We start from the raw sequence: 24,444 nt of genomic DNA, 5'->3' as shown, positions 1-24,444 counted from the left end.
TAGTCTTGCCCTGTTCCAATCCAGCTGGAGTTGTCTTTCTAAACCAAAACTTAGTAGTGGTGAGGGTACTGAGATTCTGAGAATTGGTCCATATCTTGGTCAACCAACTAGCTAATGGCAGAGCTAGGATTCTAAAGATCTAGTGACCCCAAATTTCTGTTAACCATGGGTTCTTCTCTTTGCTAGAATTTACACATCTCTTGTTCTTCCTGAGTACCTCCAGGGCTGATTTCTTTCATTTTATCAGGCTTGATATTTAGGATTTCACTGCTTCCTTATAACACTATTTAGAAATAGACTCCACTGCAAAATGCAGAAAACTCAGTAATGACATAGAGAAATAGATGTTTATTTGTCACACATAATACAAATAAAAGCCACCACATAAGTGCTCCCCATATGCCAGAATGTCCTGGTCATTGTGAACACAGCAGTGGACATGGCCCACATTCTAAAGCAGGGATCAGAAAAGGACCAGATAGTAAATACCATATATAGGCTTTGCAGGCCATCGGGTCTCTGCTGCAGCTCTGCAAGTCGTCCCTTGTAGTGCAGAAGTAGCCATAGATAATATGTAAATGAATGGATGTAGCTTTGTTCCAGTAAAACTTTATTGATAATACAGGAAACCATAGATTGCCAATACCTGCTCTGGAGAGTAATAACTCTGTGCAATGCATCATATTAGGTTTACTTATAGTATTTCATTCATTCCAGATAGGCCCATCATATACCCCTTTTCTGATGAGGAAGCTAAGGCTTAGAGATGGTTAAGTCATGGTCACAAAGGTGCACAGCTAGGAAATGACAGAGCTGGGATTCAAGTTCAAATCTGTCTAAATAACAAGCCCATGCTCTCAAGTCACCATTCTATTCTGGTCATATCTCTATATTTTGCTCTCTGTCAATTACAAAATCCCAACCTCAGAGCTAATTTCATAACATTTTAAAAATGAATTGTTTTTTTGAGCTCTGAGCAACAGCGGTTCAATGCACGGCCCGAGCTGAGCTGCCACTGAGCTGCCAACAGGTGGCAGGATGGCTCAGCTAAAGAAAAAAAAAATGAATTGTTTTGACAAAACTCATCTGCGGTGTTAGGGGTGGTGGTGCAAGTGACTGGAGAAAGGCACAAGGCAGGCTTCCGGGGTCCTGGCCATGTCCTATTTTTTGATCTGGGTGCAGTCAGTTTGTAAAAATGCAGTGAGGTATACATTTATAACATGTACTTTATATGCCTGTGTGTATAGGTCTAGCTTCAATATAAGGTTACCCCCAAAATACAATGAAATAAAAAGCATGCAGGAGCAAAAAAATACAAACCAAAAAGTACCCACGAGCAAAGGGAGGCTCAGTCAGGCTCGCCACCTGCCAGCCACCCTGCTGCTGAGAGGCAAGTGGCGATTTGAGGGCCGTTAGCCTGATGCAGAGTGACTCTCACCTCCTGCTGCAATATACCACCTCCCGGCTAGAGGGCCAGCATTTTGACAGCATCTGGCAAGGAGACAAAAACTCTATGACACAAATCAGAAATTGTCAAGCAACTTGACTGAAAGAAGAGGTGGAAATCCAGCCAGAGTTTCCTGTTCTCACAGATAATTGGCTCTTCCTCAGTTTATCTGATCACGACTTTTCCATGGCTTTTCCAAAACAGATTCCATCAGCCAGCTGCTGGGTACTTCTTTCAATATAAGTTTACCCCCAAAATACAACGAAATAAAAAGCACGCAGGAGCAAAAAAACAAACAAACCAAAAAGTGTCCTCAAGGTTCATCCATGCTGTTGTAGCGTGTGACAGGACTTCCTTTTTAAGGCTGAATAATATTCCATCATACAGAGAGACCACATTTTGCTGATCCATTAATCTCCTGATGAGCACTTAAGTTGCTTCTATCCCTCAGTTATTGTGGGTAATGCTTTAACATGGGTGTGTTGTCATTGTTATTTTTAAATAGTTCTGTTGTGGTAATTACATTTGCCAAGCTTCATTTAGGACGTTGCTCACATATCTGCCAAACCAAGAGGAAGTGTGGTTGATCTCAAAATGCCCAAACATGGGCTGTTACAACGATTTTTGCCCATTTATCTGTGGGTGGTACGTGGGAAACTAGTTGTCCCCCACCGTCCCTGACACACAAAGTCGTAGCCCTTTGTCCCCCTTTATCCCCAGGCAGTAAGTTCAGGCACCTGGCTTTCTCACCCAGCCTTCTACCCCTCTTGTCATCATTTCTGTCGTGTAAATAGCTCACATCAGAGCATTCTTCCTGGTAAGGGTGTGGAAAAGCTTGACGGGAGAGATCGAGCACTTTCCATGGTCTAGGATGTGTTTCTCAAGATTGGAAATAAACTAGAGATAATTAGTAAGTAATCAGGTATGCTTTACCCTTAACTAGACTTGTTCCACGGCTTGTCAATTAGTAGAGCTTATCACTGTGTTGACGTGAAAGTTTGGTCTGCCGTTGTCCTTGAGTCAGGCAGCCATCCCCACGAGATGGCCCCACAGGCACATAGAAGCCTTTTAATCAGCTCTTAAAAAATTGATTGGGCTTTCCGTGGTAGAAACACTATTGATCCCAGGAACCAAGACCCTGCACTTAATACGCCAGCTAATTGGTACCAAGAGTCTGCAGGCTGGTGAAAGGCCAGCTAGACCTTACGCTGCCCTTGGGGTGAGCTCAATGAGCCAAGTGTCCTTGATCTTGTGTGAGCCCCGGACTCTGCTCTAACCCTAAATGCTGCTCAGTGCTTCTTCATGGTAGGGGTCAGCAAAAAGAGCCAGACAACAAATAGGTTAGGCTTCACAGGCACTACTGTCTCTATGGCAACCACCCAACTCTGCCACTGTGTCCCAGACGCAGCCATAAACCATATGTAAACGAATGAGCTTGGCTGTGTTCCTATAAAACTTGACTTACGGGCACGGATATTTGAATTTCATGGAGTTTTTACATGCCATGAAGTACAGTTCTTCTTTTGATCTAAAACATAAAAGCCCGGGCTTGTTCCCAGGCTGGATTTGGCTCATGGGCCTTAGTTTGCCAGTCTCTGCTTTTTAATATTTCTCCAAGGTAGGTATGTTCTCATCCGCATTTTACAGTGAGCAAATTCAAAGAGGTCACTTGCCAATGAACTGTATAACCAGGGTGATAACCAGGATTCACTCACAGCCCTCTCAGCCAGTGTATGGGCTCTCTGCTCCACTGGGCTCCTGTCCCCGCATCGCCTGTCACAGAGCTGCAGGCACCTCAACAGGTGCAGAAGGAAGATTCACCTCCATGGCCTGGGGAGGCTCGCGGGAAAGCTCTGCACTGTGGCCTGTAAACCTCTGTTTAAACATTTGCTTTGTCATTTAGCATCTGGGTAAGTTTTGAACTTCTGGGATTAATAAGTGACAGTTTTTACATGGTTATCACGAGAATTAATTCTGATACTTTACAATCATGAGTTCAGCAGGACTCCTGATACATCATAGGCACTCAGTTATCTGTTTCTATTTTCTGCTTGCTCTTGTAACTCAGAAACCAATCAGGCTGGCCCACCCATCTTTAGTAGAGCTACATTGCTTAGTGACCTGATCAAACAATTCTGATCTCTAATAAATAAATTTTGGTAAATCTCAGGGAGAAGAATGGCATCTTTTCGTTCATTTTATATTCTTCTCCATGCCAGGAAAAAAGTTTTGCCCTTTGAGGTGTCTTAGCTTGGGCTGCCATAACAAAATCGATCAGGGTGCCGGCTTGGTCAGATCCCGGTGAGGACCCTCTTTTGGCTTGTAGACAGCTGATTTCTCACTGTGTCCTCAAATGGGAGAGAGGGGTGGGGGCCCGGAGAAGGAGAGGGTGATAGCTCTTCCTGTTCTTATAAGGGCACAGTCCTATTGGATCAGGGAACCTATCCTTATGACCTCATTAAATCTTAATTACCTTTTAAAGACCCTACCTCCAGGTACAGTCACATTGGGGGTTAGGACTTCAACATGTGAATTCTGGAGGGACACAGTTCAGCCCATCGCAGCAGGCACGCCTCCTGGGGGCTTGAGGTCACAGAAAGCATGGCTGCTTGGGATGACCGGTGGTTTCCCATCCCGACGGGTCAGACGGGTCTCCTTCCTCCTATGCTCAGTTGCAGCCTCCTGACGTTGTTTCTTCCTGGCGGGGGCGGGGTCTAACTGCAGACATCTGATTCCAGGAGGGGCTCTTTGTTTAACATACCGGCTATAAAGGATGAGAGTATTGCAGAACCAAGGACTGGGGAGGTGGTGGAGTGGCTTGGTCACCACACAGGGCGGCACCATGACTTGATTGACAGTGGCTGTGTTGATGGGGCAGGGCCCAGAGGTGGCAAAGCTCTCCTTGAGCAGAGAGTCTGGAAAAAAGGACGAATCACTGGGAAAATAGAGTTACAGGTCATGTTCTGTTTCTTAAGCTGGAAGGAAGATATGTGGTCTTTTGTTTTCATATTAACAGACTCTCTCTCTCTCTCTCTCTCTATATATATATATTTTTTTTTTTTTTAGCTGAGCCATCCTGCCACCTGTTGGCAGCTCAGTGGCTGCTCAGCTCAGCTCGGGCCGGGACTCGAACCGGGACTCGAACCGCAGTTGCTCAGAGCTCAAACTCTTGAGCGAGCTCTTAACCAACTGAGCCACTCGGCCGGTCCCCCAGACTTTATATTTTTAGAGAAGTTTTAGGTTTAAAGAAAAACTAAGCAGGAAGGACAAAGAGGTCCCATATACTGCCCTCCTTCAACCTATTAATGTCTCGCATTAGTGTGATCTGTATGTTATAATTGATGAGCCAATACTAATACATTATTATTACAGCTCAAGTTTTACATTAGGGTTCATTCTTTGTGTTGTACTTTCTATAAGTTTTGACAAAATGTATAATGACGTGTATCTACCATTAGAGTATCATAAAGAGTAACTTGACTGCCCTAAAAATCCCCTCTGTTCTACCTATTGATCCCTGCCTCCCCTCTGATCCCCCAGCAACCACTGATCTTTTCCTTCAATATTTTCCTGCTTTCTGTGCTCTTCATATTCTGGGATCTGGGGCCTTGCTACCTAGGGAGATGACTGCCCTTCCCAGGACTAGTGAGAGGTATTAAAATCAAACTATAATTGCGGATTTGTCTGTTTCTCCTTGTAGTTTGATCAGTTTTTGCGTCTACTTCGAAGTTCTGTTTTTAAGTGTATACATGTTTAAGGTTTTTGTATCCTTGATAATTGACTTCTTAATTATTAAGAGATTGCCTTCTTTATCCCTGGTGATATTCTTTATTCTGATATTTACCTTGTCTGATCCAAATACAGCCACTTTAGTTTGTTTTTTTTTAATATTATTAACATGATATATATACCTTTTTAATCCTTTTCCTTTTAACTTATTTATATTTTTACATTTGCAGTGTATTTCTTATAGGTAGCAGACAGTTGCATCTTTCTTGCCTTTTGTTCCAATCTGACAATCTTGCTTTTTAATTGGGGGTGTTCAGACCATTTACATTTAATGTGATGGTTGATATGGATTAAATCAGTCATCTTGCTATTTGTTTTCTATTTGTCTTGTCCATTCTTTGTTCCTTTATTCTGCCTTCCTTTTGATTAACAGAATATTTTGATGATTCCACTTTACCTTCTTTGTTGGCTTATAAGCTGTAACCCTTTGATTTGTAACTTTAGTGGTTGATTTGGGGTTTGTAATATACATCTGTAACTTATCAGAGCTTGTGTTCAAATGATATTATGCAGTTTCACGTACAGTATAAAAAATTACAATAGATACTTCCATTTTCCTCTTTCTGACATTTTTCCTGTTGTTGTCATGGTATTCTTTTACATAAGTTACAAACCCCACACTACTATTATTTTTGTTGTCTTTTATAGACATATAAATAATCTTTAAAAAACATCTCATATTAAACATGCATTTGACATTTTGGTTCCTCTTTCCTTTCTATAGCCGCAGATTTCCATCTGATATCATTTTCTTTTGCTTGAAGGACTTTATTTTACATTTCTTGTTATGTGGTTCTGCTGGTGATGAATTCTCTCAACTTTCACATGTTTGAGAGTCTTTATTTTGCCTTCCTTTTTGCTCAGTGTAAAAATCTAAGATGAATTTTTTCTTTCAGTAGATTAAAATTTTTGCTTCACTGCATTCTCACCTGCATTGTTTCTGACAAGAAGTCTATTGCCATCTTTACCTTTGCTCCTTTTTACATAATGTCTCTTTTTTTCCTCTGGCTGATTTTATCACTGTTGTTGAACAATTTGATTATGATGTGCTTCCATGCCGTTTGTTTCACATTTCTTATACTTGGGGTTTGCTGAGCTTCTTGGATCTGTGGATTTATAATTTTTATTAAACTTTGGGGGAAAATCAGCTAGTATTTCTTTTAATGCTCTTTCCTTTCCTTTGTCCCTCTCCTGCCATCTCCTCTCCTTTGGGACTCCAATTCCATATATATTAGGCTGCCTAAAGTTGTTCTACAGTCCCCTGTTTCTCTCTTAATTGTTTGGTAATTTTTCTTTCTGTTTCGTGTTGGATTGTTTCTCTTGCTAGGTCTTCAAGTTCATTAGTATTTCTTCTGCAGTGTCTAGTGTGATATTAATTTCATCCTTTTTTTTATCTCACACAATGCAGTTTTCATCTTTAGAAGTTCAGTTTGAGTCATTTTTATATCGTCCATCTCTCAACCTTTTCAACATAGGGAATACAGTTGTAATAACTGTCTTCATGTTCTTCTCTACTAATTCAATCATATGTGTCAGTTCTAGGTCAGATTTGATTTTTTTTTTCTGGTAATATTTTCCTGCTTTGTATGCTCAGTGATTTTCTTTTTTTTTCTTTTTTTCTTTTTTTTTTCTAGCTGAGCCATCCTGCCCACCTGTTGGCAGCTCAGCGGCAGCTCAGCTCGGGCCAGGAATAGAACCGCTGTTGCTCAGAGCTCACACTCTTGAGCGAGCTCTTAACCAACTGAGCCACTCGGCCAGCCCCAAGTGATTTTCTTAATTAGATGTTAGATATTATGACTATTACCTTGTTCAGTGCTGGGTAGTTTTGTATTCCTATAAATTTTAGAGTGTTCTGGGATGCACTTAGCTAATTTGGAAACAATTTAGTCCTTTCAGATCTGGCTTTTAAGACTTGTTAGGGGGTACTGGCATGGTATACAATCTGGGTAAATTATTCCCCACTGCTGAGGCATGACCCTTCAGTGCTCTACCCAGTATCCATGAAGCGGTAAGAGTAGGTAGTATTCCTGGCCCTGTGAGAAGACCAGGCACTGTTACCTGTAACCTCTTCATTGGTTCCTTTCCCCAGTCTTCCTCACAAGCATATATTAATCAGTATTCAGCTTATTACTCAAGGGTAACCCTCTGTACTCTCCTTAATGCTTTTCCTGGAGAGAGCTTTTCACTCTCTGGCACTTTCCTGTGAATTCTCACGACCTTGGTCCCCTGCACTCACAGTCCCATCTCTTCAACTCAGATATTTTACCAGGTTCTTGCTCCCTGCACCACAGTCTAGAAACTTGCTCAAAGCAGAAGGCTGGGGCAACTGTAGGGATCATGATTATTTTCTTATCTCTCAGGAATCATTATTTCTCATTGCCTGGTACCCCAAGTTTTCAGATCTGTTGTGTTATGTATTTTTTCCTTTTTTTTTTTTTTTGGTTGTTTTACATAAGATCCAGTCCCTCTCACTCTATTTTGACCAGAATCAGAAATCTCTCATAGATTTAAAAAGAAAGACACACTTCACATATCTTTTAAATATAACCAAATGTAAAATTAATATAGTAATTAAGATTAATATGGTGCACTGTGTTGTATGCCTGAAACTAATTGTATAAAAAAGTCAACTACTAAAAAAAAAAAAAATTAACGTGAAAAGTTACATTCAAACAAATTATTACAAAAAAAGTAGAAATGAAGTTATTCCATCTAGGAGTCAGCCTGAAGAAAGACTAATTTGTTGCAATGAATTCTAGATACTGGATAATTTTCTACAATCTATCTGGCTGCTATATATGTTACAGTTGATGAAAATGTTTGTTGTTCGCAGTTTTGATTTTTAAATGTGAAGACAAGAGCTGAGCTTCTGTGAGTCCTTTAACTTTTAGAGGGGCAGGATATTATGTTGTAGAAAAAGCATAGGTTTGGAGTCAAATGGACTTGCTGGGGTTTTTTTTGTTGTTGTTTGTTTGGTTTTCTTGTTTTTGGTTTTGTTTTTTTTTTTAGCTGAGCCATCCTGTCACTTGTTGGCAGCTCAGCTCGGGCCGGAAATCGAACTGCTGTTGCTCAGAGCACACACTCTTGAGCGAGCTCTTAACTAACTGAGCCACTCGGCCAGCCCTTGGACTTGATATTGAATCCTAGCTGTGTGACCTTGGGGAACTTAAATAAGCTTTCCGAGTTTGGCTTCCTTCCTGTATAAAATGACCACATTGTTATGAATATTAAATGAGAATGTGTAAAGTATCCAGTGCTTGAAACATAGTAGGTGCTCAAGAAATTGTCTCTTCCTAGACCCCTGTCCAATATCGAGTAACTGACTCTCTTTCAATAAGACCTTTTCCAAAGCTATTGTGCCTCAAATATTTCAGTTGCCAACAAAAGTCACCTAAAATGTCACTCACTGAAATAGTAGGGGCCAAAGATGTTTACAGAAAGAAGAGAACAGCTTTGGGAACAGGGATTCATCTTGCCTTGCCTTTGATGCTTAGGCATTAAAGCCTTTCTTCTCACCTAACAGTATTTCAGTGCAGAGATCATATTCCAAAAGGGGAAAATAATATTAACAGAGGATCAGAGGAAAATATGGAGCCTGACCAAAATGTAGGCAAACAGGGAAGATGGGCCTGGAAAGTTACGTTGAAACCAAATTGTTCAAGATAGCTGTTATGGGCTGAATCATGTGTCCCTCCAGAATTCATCTGTTGAAGCTCTAATGCCCAGTACTTCAAGATATGGCCATACTTGAAGGTAGGGCCTTTAAAGAGGGGATTGGGTTAAAATGAGGCCATAAGAGTAGGCCCCAATCCTGTCTGGCTGGAATCATTTTAGGAAGAGAAAGCTGGGAGATCCCTGAGAAACACCAGGGGCATGCATGCGCAGAGAGAAGACCGGATGAGGACACAGCCAGGAGGCGGCCAATTGCAAGCCAGTGAGGGAGGCCTCAGGAGAAACCAAACCTGCAGGACCTTGAGCCTCCAGAGTTATAAGAAAATTATTTCTGTCGTCCATACCCACCTAGTCCGTGGTACTTGGCTGTGGCAGCCCTAGCGAACTCTTAGTATAGGCCTTCAAATCCCAACATGGGAAGTTCCTTGATTCAGTGATTCCTACTGACTGGGAATGACATTTCTACAAGCCCATTCATATTAACCCAATCCCTTTACAGTCAGGTAATGTGGGTGTGTGGGTGTGCCCTGGAAACCAGCAGCATGGTTCTAGAGAGAACAGAGATGTGGGGCTTGGCTAAAGAGGTGGGTGGTAGGATTAGAGACACATCATTACAATTGTGACCCTCTAGAGATCCACTGGCGGGGAACGGAAGAGTATGGTGCTTTTGTTGCCTTGTTAACTCATCTGGAACGTGTTTCTGTTCTGCTTAGGTTGAATTAACAAGTGATTTGTGTATAATGATCTGATCCAGTTCAAATGCTTCCCTCCCTACGCGGAGGGTGCCAAAAAAATGTATACACATTTTAAGAAAGGAAAACTATATTAAAATTGTAATACTCGATATATACCAACAATAAGAGATGAATACAAGTCACCTTTGACTTCTGCAATTTACAAGAGGTGCTCAAAGTGGTTACCATCAGCGTCCAGACACTTCTGATTACGGCAAACTACTGCTTGAGCACCATTGACCGAAGTATTTATTTGTATACATTTTTTTGGCACCCCCCAGTGCCAAACTCTAGTGCTTTAACTCTAGTTAAGCAGCACCCCTATTTTTCTTCTTGGAAATGAGATAAGTTCCTTCTAGTTCATCCATTTATAGTAGTTTAAGTCCTATGTGTGCAAGACCTTTTCTGTCGGCAAATATCAGTCTAACTGGCAAATGGAGAGGTTCTCACAGGCCCCTGTTTGCACCCGGGCCAGTTTAGCTCTGATGTGATCAGTGCCCTGTAGCATTATTGCTGCAGAGCTCTACCAAACAAGCTAATTCAGGCTAGTCTGATGTTCCCAGACCTACATGTTCTAAAACCACATGCTCAGTTGGCTGAAATTGGTGCTTGTATTTGATGCTTTCCACAGAAATGCCAAAAACAGAAGAGATGTTTTTAAACAATTCATAAAATTGGCAACTGCATTGTGAGAGCATAGTTGTTTAGTCCTGAGTGGTTTGCAGAAGTTTGGGCGGATTCCGTAGCAGAATTAGAGATGGTGAAAGACCTCAGACATGGTTCCCTTGGGGCAGCCGTGGAGGGTCAAAGAGCAGAGGATGCCAGGTTCATGACTGGGCGCTCTGCAGCTCTGGGAAATCCCACTAGAATTCCCTAGTCAACTTCATGTCCTATGCAACACAGCTATTTTGAATCTTCTCCACTTGCCTCAATCCTCCAACCTTCAGGATTTATAGGAGAAACAGAAGGCATCAAAAAGGAATGTTCTTATCTTCCTGACACAGAAATGTAAACTTGCATTTGTCATTAGCCTACCTTTCTCCTTCCCCCAACTAAAGAGCTTTTTTTCTATCTCAAGCCATCGCCCTGTCTTTTGGAGCTGTCTTCTCATATCATTTTATGTCTCTTAGGAAGGACATTGGTTATTATCCCTTCATGCTCGCTCCTGTTCTCAATCGTTCCCTTTTTTAGATGCACCGTGTGCTTTCCTGTTAAAAACAAGCAAACAAACAACACCCTTACATGATTCCTCACCCTGTACTCTTAGTGTCGTCTTCTCCCTCACAGCCAGCCTTTTCAAAACAGCACTTCATCTCCTTCCTCTTCACCGCCCACCAGATCTGCAGACCCCTCACAGAGTCAACAAACCAGCCGATGCTCTCGTTCTCTTCGTTTGACCTCTCAACAGTTCTTGATATTCTTCCTTCTGGAAAAACCATCTTCCTTCCCATGGCTTCCATGACACAAATCTCGCCTTATTTTCCTTCTATCCTCTATCTGGCTGTTCCATGGTGAGCCGTCGTCAGTGTTCATGCATTTCATTCTCTGGACTCTACCAGGCATCGTGCCCTTCCTGGAGTCAGGGTGGTGGCGACTTCTCAATGTGCGATCTCCTGCCCAGGCTTCCCCTCTGAGCTGGGGACGAGTGTGTCCTGCCATTTGCATACTCTCTTCCTCATGAAATCCAAGGGCACCTCATAAAATCGAAGCCTCGAGAACCCCTCCATCTCAGCCCTCTTCCAAGGCTCGGTCTCTGTGAATGACACCAGCATCCGTTCAGATGCTCACATCAGAAATCTTGGTGTCATTCTGGTCATTATCTCCTCCCTCAGCCACCATATCCAGTCCATCAATAAGTCGCATTGAATTTTACCTATTAAATTTTTCTTAAATCCACCCACTTTTCCCCAGCTCTACTTCTACCCTCCTGGTCCAAAATACTAATACCATCCTCTCTTGCCTGGACAATATCAGCAAGTCAACCTGCATCTAATCTGGACCCCTCTATCTCTTCTCACACTGCAAGACTAACCTTTCTAAAGTTTGCACCTGGTTGTACCAGCCCCATGCTTAAACCATTCCCATTGTTCTTAGGATAAGGACAAAGAATCTTAACATGGCCTGGGAAGACTCTGACCCCTTCCTGACCCACCAGCCTTGCTCTGTAGCCATGTTGGTTTCCTTTCACCTGAGACATCTAGACAAGTGTTTTCACTGTGTGTCTTCGTCTGTTCTTCCTCTTCCCCTTCAGATCTCAGCACAATGTCATGTTCATGGACATGTTCATGTCAAACCTCAGGGTCCCTCTACCTCGGCTCCTCCCATGAGTGGATCAAACCTTTCTACCCCAGACACTCACTGTCCTCCGGGACTCTCTCCGCTTCTTCACTTTTGTTACGAAGGTCTGTTGGTTCCTGTCCATCTTTTTCACTAGACTATAAGCTCCATGAAGCAGGAACTATGACTGGTTTTCTCATTGTTGGATTCCCAGAGCCTAGCATAGGGACTCACTAATATTTTGTTGAATTAATAAATGAATTTGAACAACAGGGTTTAAGTTCCAACTTTGGGTATCTGGTCCCTAACTCTCAGTTTTCTATCAAATGGAGCTACATTTGCCACCTCATCCATCTTTTAGGATTGTTAGTAGGAAAATAATATCTTGCAAATGATAATTGCTGTTTTGAATGATGATTCTCTCTCATTTTAAGGTTGAGGTTTGTAAGTATGACAGTGGAGATGATCCTAAGTCAACGAATGCCATTTTTTTCTCTTGTAAGAGAATAATATGGGATAGGGAGTAGAAAAATGAGAGTTCCGTGATAAAATCTTACTTATTTGAAAAGGTGATGGGGGAAGTTTAACCTGAATAAGTAGGAGCTTGAAATTTTTAGTTCTTTTCATTGAGAATTCTTAATGCTCATTTAAGGTAATTTGGATAATACAAAAGGCAGAAGACAAGAAATTACAGAACTTCCCACCTCCCAAACACATTTTCCCCACATTCTTAGTATTTATCAAAAACATAATTTTTTTTTTTTTTTTTTAGATTTTATTGGGGAATTGGAGAGGGGAACAGTGTCAGGGAATTGGGGAAGGGGAACATTGTGTTTTTCCAGGACCCATCAACTTCAAGTCAAGTTGTTTTCCTTCAATCTTTATTGGTGGGCGCAAGCTCAGTTCCAAGTCCAGTCGCCACTTAAAATCTAGTTTCTGGAACGTGGGGGGTGGGGGTGGTGCAGCCCACCACACCATGCGGGAGTCAACTCAGAAACCTTAAGAGCACGTGCTCTCACCAGCTGAGCCACCCGGCTGGCCCCAAGAGCATAATTTTTAATGCTTGCATTGTAATAGAGATGTCCATTTATTTATTCATTCGTTTATTTAATTTAAACTGTTGTAAAAAGTTTTCACTGTTGTAAAAAATGTGATTAGCATTACTTGTACATAAATCTTTTTGCACATAAATGTGTAATTTTCCAAAGTTGAATTAATGGATGTATAGGAATACATTTTACATTTTAGGTTTTAGGTAATTATTCCCTAATTAGTCTCCAGAAATGTGCCAATTCTTACATCCACCAATAGAGTAAGACAGTGGGTATTTCCCTGCACCTTTGCCAACTTTGGGTATTATAAACTATAAAGGCGCATGTACATACAGGCATATCTAGATGGACTTTTAATGGGTGGGAATGATATTTGGTTTTGTAACAGTTCATTTGTAATGCAGATCACTCCTGAATTGGAACATTTTCCCATTATCCATTGTCATCTTTTTCTTCATCAGTTACCTGTTGTTCTTTGCATAGTTTTGGAGTGGTTTCTTTTTCATATTTACTTATAAAGCCATCTTTACATTAAACACATTAACCTTGTTTTTGTCATATATGCAAGTATGAGCTTCAGTATAATCCTTTCAAATGATCACAAGTTCAAGGAGAGTTTAAAGAAAAACATGTATGAAATGGGATAATATGGTTAAGTTAGCACTTTATTAATAAGAGCAGCAGCTCCCCTCCCCTCTCCCCTTTTTCCCCCTCTCCCCCCTCTCCCCTTCTTCCCTCCCTCTCTGTCTAAATTTTGCGCTCAAGCTGCATGCCAAGGAGCACCATGAGTGTGAAAAGAGCCTGGACTTTGAAGTTGGGCAGGCCTAATTTCATTCCTCTCTCTGCCACTCTGGAGTTGAGATACCTGGGACAAAGTTTTGAGCCTCTGTGAGTCTCAGATTTCTCTCCTGGGTAACAGGAACCCTTCTGGCCCTTGTTCAGAGAGGTAAATAGCTTCTGGATAGTGCCTCGTACAGAGATGGTATTCTATAAATATCCATTCCCTTCCTGTATCCCTCAAAGATATGCTGTCTGTACATACGTACACATACATGCATTTTGTGTCATTAAGGACTGTGCATATTTCACTCAGCTTCTAGCCAGACATGCAGTCATTCATTAATATTTGCTGAAATAAAATCTCCAAATACTTGCACTCTTTCATTGAGAATTTATGCCTCAATCTGTTCCTTTTTTTTTTTCTTTTGTAGGTGTGGCTGGATCTCCTAAAACCTATTGTCAAGCAGATTAGAAGTAAGTATATACTGCATGTTTAACAGGGATGTTAAATATAAAGCCAGACGTTTTCCTCGTCTAGACGTTGTCTGCCCTGTGGCGTCAAGCACTTAGTGATACAGAGTCTTTTTTTACACCACGATTGCTTTTCATCATCCGCTAATCCGCATATTATTAAACTGTGTGTTTTGCAATTTTAATATGTAACAATTTGGTAATCAAAACCTTGCTTAGAAAATCAAATAATCATTTTGATTAACAACTAAAGCATGTTATTAAGCCCCAGAATAATTGAGCTTGTCTTGCCTCTACCGGTGTTTCTTACTATCCCTTTGGAGAGAGTAAGGTAGAGCCATGTATTTATAACATTGGTGTAAAGTGTTCTGTCCCGCCTCTTCAAAGCATGTGAAATCAGAATGCAAGTGTGGTTTGGAAAAATACGGTGCTTCCGGGTGTGTGTGTGTGTGTGTGTGTGTGTGCGCGCGCGCGTGCGCGCGCGCTGAAAGGAATCTGGCTTACATTTAGACTATGTGTCGGAGAAAAGATTAAGGAGGACCTAGGAGAGGAGGAAGGAAAGGGAACACTTGGTTTTTCTCTCCCTTCTCATCCAGCCTAAGCACTGGACCTTTCTCCCCTCTGTCTGCTTTTAGGTCAAGCTCAGAGCCACGCTTTGTTCTCAAAGTCCTCCAAATAGTTTCTCACTGCAGCCAGAGACTGGGAAGAGTTTGAGGATGGTCACATATCTACATTTCTTTAGCTGAGCTTGAAGCTCACACTGCCTTGTGGGGTTGCTTCTCTATCTGGTTAAGAAGCCCCACTGGGCCTCTTAGAGCAGTTTATGTGGATGTAATAAACAGGCACACAGTGTATGTATGGCCCTTACGCAATTGAAGTTGGTGTTCACCTGTCATTTAAATTAAGCAGCGATTGATGCTGAACATGAAACAGCCATTGTTTGTTTAACGTTTACTGGGTGGTTGGCCAGCCACGGAGTGGTGGGTGGGGGATACCCCGCTGAGAGAAGCCCCAGGCCTGATGGGTGGAGGTAGTGCAGAGTCTAGAATGATGGCATTTGTCCCTGCAATGACTAACAATGGGAACTGCTGATGCTGGAAAGGAATCTCTTAGCACATTACCAAATGCAGACCAAAGAGCCTCACTGTTGGGCCAGGACTGGGTTCTCCTTTTCACCTCCCAGTGCTGTGACTATCCATGGGTGACAAAGCCATCATTTTGTATTTAGTGCTAGCAGCTGCTTAACTTCAGGTTTTCTAAGGATGAGTACCCTCATTTAACCCCCAGTCTGTGAAAGTTGCTGAGAGGAAATAGTGTGGCCTTCCCATCTTCCCCACTTTGCTATTGTTATTTTGTGACCCAGAATGGACATGTGAGGGTTTCTGTTAATTTTTGGGGTGATTAAGGAAAAGCCCAGCTTCTCTTGGCTTCGCTATTTCTGTTCCTTGTTTTCGTTCTCCGAATTTTTCATATATTGCAAATACCTTTGCCTGACAATATATTGGTTTGGGTTTTTTTTTTCCCCTAAACTTGCATGTGTTAGCATAGAAATTAGGATACAACGTCTATTTTTTGTGATAGTGAAAGGTAGAGCAAAAAGACGTTTTCTGCTTTCACCCAATTACTGTTAAAATTGGGGTTTCATTAGATTGCCTTATATTTCATAGAACAGAATCTCATCACTATTATTCCAAATGGTAGCACCTAGAAGACTGCTCTTATAATGTAGCATACACATAAAAACAAATTTCTGGCTCAGATTATAAATTATTATAATCTTTTTGTTCTGTTTTAACTGTGAAAGTAAAAGGTACCCATCTCTTTCACAGTCTCTCCCTACCCATCCCCTCCTAGATCTGCTTCCTGACTTTGTCTGAGCTCTGTGATAAGATGGTTTATGACATTACTATACAGGCTTCAGCTGGCAGGGGCAGGGCCATGGCTTCTTGATGTTTTCTCCCAGAGCTCAGGAGAGCACCTGGTACATGGGTGCTAGATACCTTAGCAGCTATACCTTGTAGATAGTTAAAAATAATAAATTACATATCCGATTTACATTATCTCCTTTGAAAATTACCTAAATCCTGTATTTGGACTAAAGCAGCTAATCAGACAAATTTTGGAATGCCCTTTAAACCTGAGTACAACTAAAGCCTCCAGAAAAAAAGTTTAATGCCTTAAAGTAGTACCTTTGTCACATTTTTTTTAAAAACCAGATATCTGGGGCCGGCCAAGTGGCGTGTTGGTTAAGAGCTGGCTTGGGACGCCAAAGGGCCCCGGTTCGGATCCTACATATAAGGGCCAGTGACACTGCCCTCCACAGCTAAGATGCTGAACAACAGCTCAACCTGGAGCTGGGCTGCCGTGAGTCTCTGGCGATGGCGTAGGCTGCAGTGAGGCTGCTGGCAGCCAGCGTGAGTGGCTGGTAGCCTGTGTGAGCTGCTAAGAGCCGCCGTGAGCGGCCGTCCAGAAGCCGGCGACTGATGTGCCTCGCCTGGGAAGAGCACAATGATGGTGCCAACGTGGGCCAGTGAAGCAACATCCTCCACAACTAGGCTGAAGAACAAAATGACAGCAACTTCTCTGTTCCCCTTCCCCCGATTCCCCAGCGCTGTTCCCCTCTTCCAATTCCCCAATAATATCTTTAAAAAAACCAAAAACCAGATATCTGTTTCCTCACAATATGAAAGTGTGATTTAGTAACTAAACTTGACCATTTGTTTGGTGATTTGGGCATTGGCAGGTGTGCTCTTGGCAGCTTGGCATGAGGCTCTTTATTTGGTATATAATATACGCCAGAAAGTCTTTTTCTTTAGTTGCATTTGAAACACAAATCAAAAAAGATGCTTTACTACTTTCTTCTTCTTTTTCTTTAGGGCCAAAGCATGTTGTTGTTAAGTTTGTGGTGAAATTCTTTCCACCTGACCACACACAACTCCAAGAAGAACTTACAAGGTTAGTGGTTTGGAAACTGGGTATTTACTGCTATGGGGTGCTGAGGAGAAGAGAAAGTTAATGTTTTGAGGCGACTGATTAAACATTTTCACAGTGTTTACTTCACCAGCATCTGCGCTGTGCTTAACAGTTTAACCCCTTCTCTCCCAGTTATGCTTATAAACATGGGGGACGTGGGGAGAGAAAGTACCACATTTTCTCTGAAGCCTGGTTTCTTTAGGGCTGTAATATGAAGTGAACTGGACTTGGATTACTGTCATATTTTCCCTCTTATCTATCACATCTCAGGGTGGTTTGGGGAAATCAATTTCTTCTGTGAAACTCAGATGTTAACTCATGTTTCTCTTTCTTGCTGCCACGGGTGGGTGGACATGAACTGTAGGTCAGTTTCTTTGACAGCATGGCCAAGTGGGACAAGCATGAGCATTGTGTCAGGCCCGGCTTTGGTCGCCAAGTGACTGGCCAGTTACTTGTTCCCTCTGCTCCTCTCTCAAGTCCCCTGTGTCAGTGTGACTGTAATGCTTGCTTGGGCAGGGTTGTTGAGGATAATACTGTTACGCATAGAGTGGCTGGAGCCCAGTAGGGACACCATGAATAATGACCATCACCATCACTGTCATCATCATCATCATCATTGTCATCATCATCGTCACAACTACTACTTACCTTATAATTTGCAGCAAGACACATGGGATTCTAAAAGAGAACAGAGCCCAGTGGGAATACATGAAGATACAAACGCCTCCCTTTCAAGAGTACCCTATCAGTGCATTAGTTTGGTCAGCCAAATGCTTGCTACAAGTGCCCTTCAAGCTATAGCTGGTTCAGACCAAAGCTGTCACATCTTTCTTGTCCTCTCACCCCTGATAATGGAGCACAATATGTTGGGTGGCTGACCATCACTTCTCAAAGGGATGAAGACATCCCATCAATAGTATTTATGAACTGTACACTGTGTGCAAGCATTGTTCTAGGCCCTGAGAATCTTCAGTGGTGGAAAGACAAGCCTGAATTTCATGGGAACAGACAAAAACCAATTAAATAATCAAGGAAAATATCAGATAGTGGTAAGTGCTCTTTAGGTAATTAAGTAGGATGATGTGATAGAAGGTGATTGGTCAGTCTGGGGTGCCTCTCTGAGGAAATGATGAGGGTCTGTCAGTCATGTTTGATGGGATAGCTTTCCAGGTGGAAGGAATAGATAGGCAGTGCCCAAGGCAGGAACAGGCTACAGATGTCACATGCCTCAGAGAGGGCTGGCGTGGCAGGAACGCTGAAGGCAGAGTGCAGTGAGGTGGGACAGAGGCCCGAATACATGCGGTGTTGAAAGACTAGCTGCCTTGTGGGTGCTGTGGGGGGATGACAGCAGGGAATCCAGTGAGGAGGCGATTGCAGCATCCAGGCCAAGGGGATGGCAGCAGAGGAGGCGGCAGGAGGGGCAGGGGAGAAGCATGGCTGCATTTGGAATATGTGCTGGAGGTGGGGTCGGTCTGTCTTGTTAATGAGTCGGGGATGGAGACTGAGGGACATAGAGGGGATGCTTAGGTTTGACTGAAGCTACTGGCTGGGTGGTGTTAGTAGTGACTAAAATGGGAATGAATGGGAAAGTAGAGGACTGGGGAGGGGTAGAAAGTCAAGAGTTTGGTTCTGCAAGGCTGCATTTGGGATACCTCCTAGACATGGGTGTGTCAGGAAGGACAGTGGGTACACGAATGTGGCGTTCCAGGGAGAGAGAAGGCGAAGGCTCTTCCCATGGCTTTTCGTTTCCACTTACAACCCTCAAATTGATGAAGTAGTGAGAGGCGGCCAAGCCCTGCAGAAGCCATCAGCCTTCTGGGAACTGTGTACCATTTGCCAGATGCTTAATGTAGAGGAGAGGCAGCTGGACCTGCTACACCCAACGGCACGAGATGCAGGGGCTGACAACAGTACAGTTTTCAGGTGGCGTCGTTATTGGGGCTACTGTGTCCGCTTTCTGGGGCTGGTCTCCCTGTTGTGGGAACATGCATTGCTCCAAGTTAGGATATTGAAACAAATCTAAAGGCGAGTCCAGCTGTTGAACAACTGTGTGCGTTTTCCTCCTGCGTCTCACTGGGCCTCTAGGAAGATGGCGGCATAAATCCTTTTCTTTCTTTCTTTCCTCCCCATTTTGGTCTCCCTGTTCTACATCACAGTGAATGTTGCACCTTTTCAATTTGTATGACTCATTGTCTCCAGAGGTCTGTAGTTTTCTACCCTTCTGGTCCTTGTTATAAAATTCCATGCAACTTGTTACTCTCAAGTCAAGTGTGCCTGGTCTATTGCCAGCCGCTCTGTCTGATCTGATAAATCCCTCAAGTTACACAAGCTCAGCTGGATGCAGCAGGTTTTGGGTTCTGTTGTCTTTGTTTGCTGCCTCCCAGTGTTAACTGACATTTTAAAAATGTGTTTCGAAGAGAGAATTCTTTCGGCTCAATGTTGAATAAAACTGATAGGAAATTTAGAAGCTCCCCCCATCGCTTTCTACTTTATCACAAGGTTTAATGTGAAGGAGACTTCCCAGATCCAATGTATTGACTCCCACACTCTCAGATTCCTGTGTTAGCAAACATTTAATGATGTAACCATTGAGATTCCAGGCACTTTCCTATAGCAGATGGTGATGGCCGGAGGAGTTCTGTGTGGACAGTATTGAGGCAAGGGACATGTGGACAAGGGGGGCGTATGGACAAGAGGGGCATGTGGACAGAGCCTGAAAGAAAAAGACCTGCAGTGTAGCTGACTATAAGTGAGTCTCAGCCTCCAGGAATAGCTTTCAGCTTACCATTTTATAGATGGAAGATTAAATTGCACTTGCCCATTAAACAAGAAGCTGAATTTCTATTTATTGAACTGCACTTTTGATGGACCTCTGTCCTATTAACAAAGCGTTTCTAGAGGGAGAGGAAAGCACCGACTCAGGTGCAGGTTTGAAAAGCTTGGGAGGGCTCTTTGGAAAGGCAGGCACCAGGCTTTCTCATTACAGAGCTCTGAGCCACTTTTCTTGTGCTGATGAGTTTAGAGACATTTCTCTCTGGGCATCCCACCTTCAATCAGATCCAATTTCTACTTGGCTGCGTGATTACAGGTAGAGAGACCCTACTGGAACGTGCTGCTATGCACGGCCTGCTGAAGTGCGTTTCCTTAGGCTGGCAGAGAAATTGCACATTACACTGAGTAAGAAAAGAAAGAGTCAGGCTCCCAAGTGAAATAAAATAGACACATGTAAAGAAGGGCATCCGATTGATGTGATTTGCAACTCTTGCAGTCCCTTCTGATTAGCTCTGCCACTGCCGTCGTCTCCCACCTCTCGGCCACCCTTCTGCCAAGGAGAGGCGATTCCCTTTTGAGTGGTTTGTGTTTTCATCGTGTTTACCGTTGTAATTTTATTTAGTGCCTGCTGAGTACAACTTAGCCTTTAGCTCTTGTGAATTTTATTGGAATTGCTTCAGTTTATAGGATGAAAGGTATTGCTGAATCTCTAAAGTTAGCACTGCAGCCAGAGCACTGGACTTAACATCTGTCAAGAAGGCAGTACCCAGGGGTGGCCAGTTAGCTCAGGTGGTTAGAGCTCAGGCTCATAACACCAAGGTTGTCAGTTTGATTCCCACATGGGCCAAGGAGCTGCACCCTCCACAACTAGATTGAAGACAACTACTTGACTTGGAGCTGATGGGTCCTGGAAAAACACACTGCTCCCCAATAAAATTGCTTAAAAAAAAAAAAGGGCTGTACCCAGGAAGGTATTTGTCACATTACAAGAACCTTAGAACAGGAAGAGTCGACTTAATTAGGGCATGACAGTTTCATCCACAGTCTTCAACATGGCACTTGCTGTCTAACTAAATGTGTGAGTTTTCAGAGCCTGAGGCTGTCTTGCAGCCCCTGAGAGACTGTCAGACTCTGACCATGAATCCATCCCGGTGGACACAGGACCCTGTGTCTGAACTGCTAGAGAGTAAAAATATTCAGAATGTAATGTTTCTAAAATGCAAAGCCCCCCTACTTATTTTTAAATTAATCGCATAGATAAGAATTAAAGCCTGTAGCTCTAAGAAGTGTTGGATTCAAAAGACAATAACCACTGCCTAATGCAGAAAGATGGTTTATACTTCCATCTTACCTTGTAAACTTATATGTTGATGTTTCAGTTATTTTATAGTTTCTAGTTTTCTTCCCTTTGACGAGAAAGAGAGAGGACACGAGAACAAGAATAAACATTAGGGGCACTGGATAAAGATCAACTGTTGTCAACTGGTAGATCTGTGGGTATTTTTTGTTTTGTTTTATTTTAGTTTGGGGTTTTTTGAGTTTTTTTTAATGGTTGGAGAATTGCCCCTGTTGATTTTTAGTTTTTAATAAGGGAACTTTCTAAATGACTTAAAGGGGATTAGTTTTTTCTTTTTATTAAAAAAAAATTGCCAGCATTTATTGGATGTTTTTATTCTAGTCACTGCGCTTTCCATGTATTATCTCATTTAATTTTTACGGAAACCTCTCGTTAATCTTGTTAAAGCCCCTTTTTTTAAAATTAAAATAACCTTTCATTATTACAAAGCTAGCAAATGTGCAGTATAGAAAGTTAGAATATACAGACAAACAAGACTAAGAAGATAAAAAATACTATATTCCTGTTGCCCAGAAATTATATTTGTTAAGTGTGACAACTTTTTCTGATTTTTTTCCTATGCAGTTATGAAAAGGTCGCGAACTTAATTGTCCAACCTTTTCATATATGTACTTTTCATCTCATCTAATACCCTGGCCATACTCATATTTTCCCATTTGTCCCCCAAATGTCATTGGTATTTGCTCATTCTAAAATAAAATTCACTATAGGACCATATATTACATCTGGTTATTATGTCCTTTGGACTTCTTTTAATTTAGCAGAGCCCCCCTTTATTTTCCTCGTGATACCATCTTGGTAGAGAAATTGGACCAGTTGTGCTACAAAATATCCTACCTCCTGAATTTGTCTGACTGCTTTCTTATGGTGCCATGTAACTTATTCATCAATGCTCTGTATTTCCTGAAAACTAGAAGTTTGTTCTAAAGACTTGATGGAAACAAGTTAAACATTTTGGACTAGAATCCATCCTAAGTGATGTGAGCTTCCTGTTCATTAATGGTTCTAAGATGGATCATTAGGGTGGTGACATTCTTATCTTTCCATTATGAAGTAAGGTCCCGATATAAATGTCCAGTATCCTAAATGATTTTTACACCAATTAACAACCCTTGCCAGAGTCAGTCATTCCTTTAGAGGTTGTAGAATGAAGATCTTTTAATTCTGTTATTCCTGACACATTGTTAGTTGTCATTCTTCTGTAAGGTAAAACTTTGCCTTATCTGCTTGGACTATCTGTATATCCCAAAATACCCTTCCTACTGCAGAGGCAGATTACATGCCCACTTCCCCTCGCCCCTCGGATTACCAATTTTTAAATAAAGAATTGCTTTAATAGCCTCCTAAAATTGATGATACAGTTTTCCCTGTTTCCTCTTTTTTGAGTATTGTTATACAAATCTTTGAATTTTCTTTAATTCCATGTGTTTCAATTCACTTTAATCATCCTTGTTGCCACTTTGGCCAGTGGATGCCCCTTCAAGATTATATCACCGTCTTGATATAATGCATTTATTTTTGAAAGCTGCCCTGCTTTTGGTCATAACTAGAAATCCTAGGCTCATGTTGCACCTTTCCCTGCCCCTCATCTGGAATCTACCATTTGCCCCAGGACCCATCTCTGTGTCCTTCCAGTGGATAATTGTATGAGAAACAGAATCTGGTTGCTAAGGGTCGCTTCTGAAGTGACACCACTGCCTCTAGGCAGGGAAAAAACTAGTAAATATCTTTGTAAACATTTACGAGTTCATATTGATATTTTCAAATCAATTGTAAAATCACACTGCTTTTACTTCATTTCTTTGATTTATAAATACCTCTTTTCTCTTTCACCAAAAGTGTTTACTTGCTTTATCCTACAATATAAAGAAAAGAATTTTAAAATAAATTGATATTTACACATCTGGGAGCTGAGGCTTAAAGTAGCTTCAGTGAAAGAAACCTTGTCTTTCCAATTGTGTTGGCATAGCTCTTACTAACCACAATAAACTATTGTTATCGTCTGAGCCATAAAGCCATTTTTTAGTATATTGACTGGTCTGTGTCAACTATACTAAAAAAATGTTTGCTCTACCCTGACAAAATATATAGGGTGGTGAGTTATAGTCTGTTTTCATCGCTGTATCTTTCCATATGAAATGAAATGTGTTACTCATCATGGGAAAAGATCCCAGAACACATCTCCTGGTCCTTGGAGGGAGGCGTGCATGTGCACATCCCAGTCGGCAGCACCAGGAATTCATTCCAGCCTTGCAGACTTGCTTTGCCTTGGTTTATATACCTTCGTAGTTCCTCACAGTGTGGACAGGTTGCCAGGAGTGAGGCCAACTTAGATGCTGACCTTCCCTGTCCTCGTTACGCGCCGGCCATCTTTATGTGTCATATGTGACGCCCAGCTCTCTCTGTGTTCGCAGGTACCTGTTTGCTCTGCAGGTGAAGCAGGACCTGGCTCAGGGCAGGCTGACGTGTAATGACACCAGCGCTGCTCTCTTGATCTCACACATTGTACAATGTAAGTTCTGTTGGTTTCCTTTAGAAATCATGTTGGAAGTAACACAGTGACCTGATTAACTGGAAAGAAATTCACATCCACTGAAAACAATAATCATGCATTTATGTTCTTTTGCGAGTAGCATGAACACTTATGGGTGGAAAACGGTAACTCCTAATTTCACTTAATATGCATATCCCCAAAACAGTGACACAGGAATTCTGTGTTCTGGTGTGTGTCTACCCTTTTCAGCAACTACTGCAATTGTTGATATCTCAGTTGTCTCAGAGGAGAAGCTTAGAGGGACGGTGGCCAAGTAGACTAAACTTGTTCTGTCCTATTCTTGGATTTAATATTCATCACTGAATATGGCACATTAGCTGTAAGACATAAAACTGTCAAAGGTTTCACTTCTTGTATTCTCTCTTGAATTCCGAACACATGAAGCTGGACTGAATCCTAGTGATGCTTGAAATGAAATATTTTAACTTTCTTAATTTAGACAAAGGATAAATTAGATTGTGCTCATTCTAAGGCTTACTGACAATCCATCTGCACATTTTTTCCCTCTTGGCCAAGGCAGAAGTTGCTTGAAATGGAATATACACATGATGTTTTGGGAAGATAAT

The 24,444-nt window shown here is 42.0% G+C and overlaps 1 protein-coding gene across 2 annotated transcripts in view; it reads left to right on the top strand.

The window, feature by feature from the left end:
- The window catches only part of FARP1 (FERM, ARH/RhoGEF and pleckstrin domain protein 1), a 232,871-nt gene that overhangs the window by 140,054 nt on the left and 68,373 nt on the right, over nt 1–24,444 (top strand). For both annotated transcript variants that reach the window (XM_019632669.1, XM_019632670.1), the window contains exons 3-5: nt 14,183–14,225; nt 17,099–17,177; nt 23,739–23,836. In XM_019632669.1, the coding sequence (XP_019488214.1) occupies nt 14,183–14,225; nt 17,099–17,177; nt 23,739–23,836 (220 nt within the window). The remainder of the gene's footprint in view (nt 1–14,182; nt 14,226–17,098; nt 17,178–23,738; nt 23,837–24,444) is intronic.

Source organism: Hipposideros armiger, unplaced genomic scaffold, assembly GCF_001890085.2.
Source record: "Hipposideros armiger isolate ML-2016 unplaced genomic scaffold, ASM189008v1 scaffold_1161, whole genome shotgun sequence".
Lineage (NCBI taxonomy): Eukaryota > Metazoa > Chordata > Mammalia > Chiroptera > Hipposideridae > Hipposideros > Hipposideros armiger.
The sequence above is the reverse complement of the archived record's forward strand: the minus strand, read 5'-3'. Positions and strand labels throughout refer to the sequence as shown.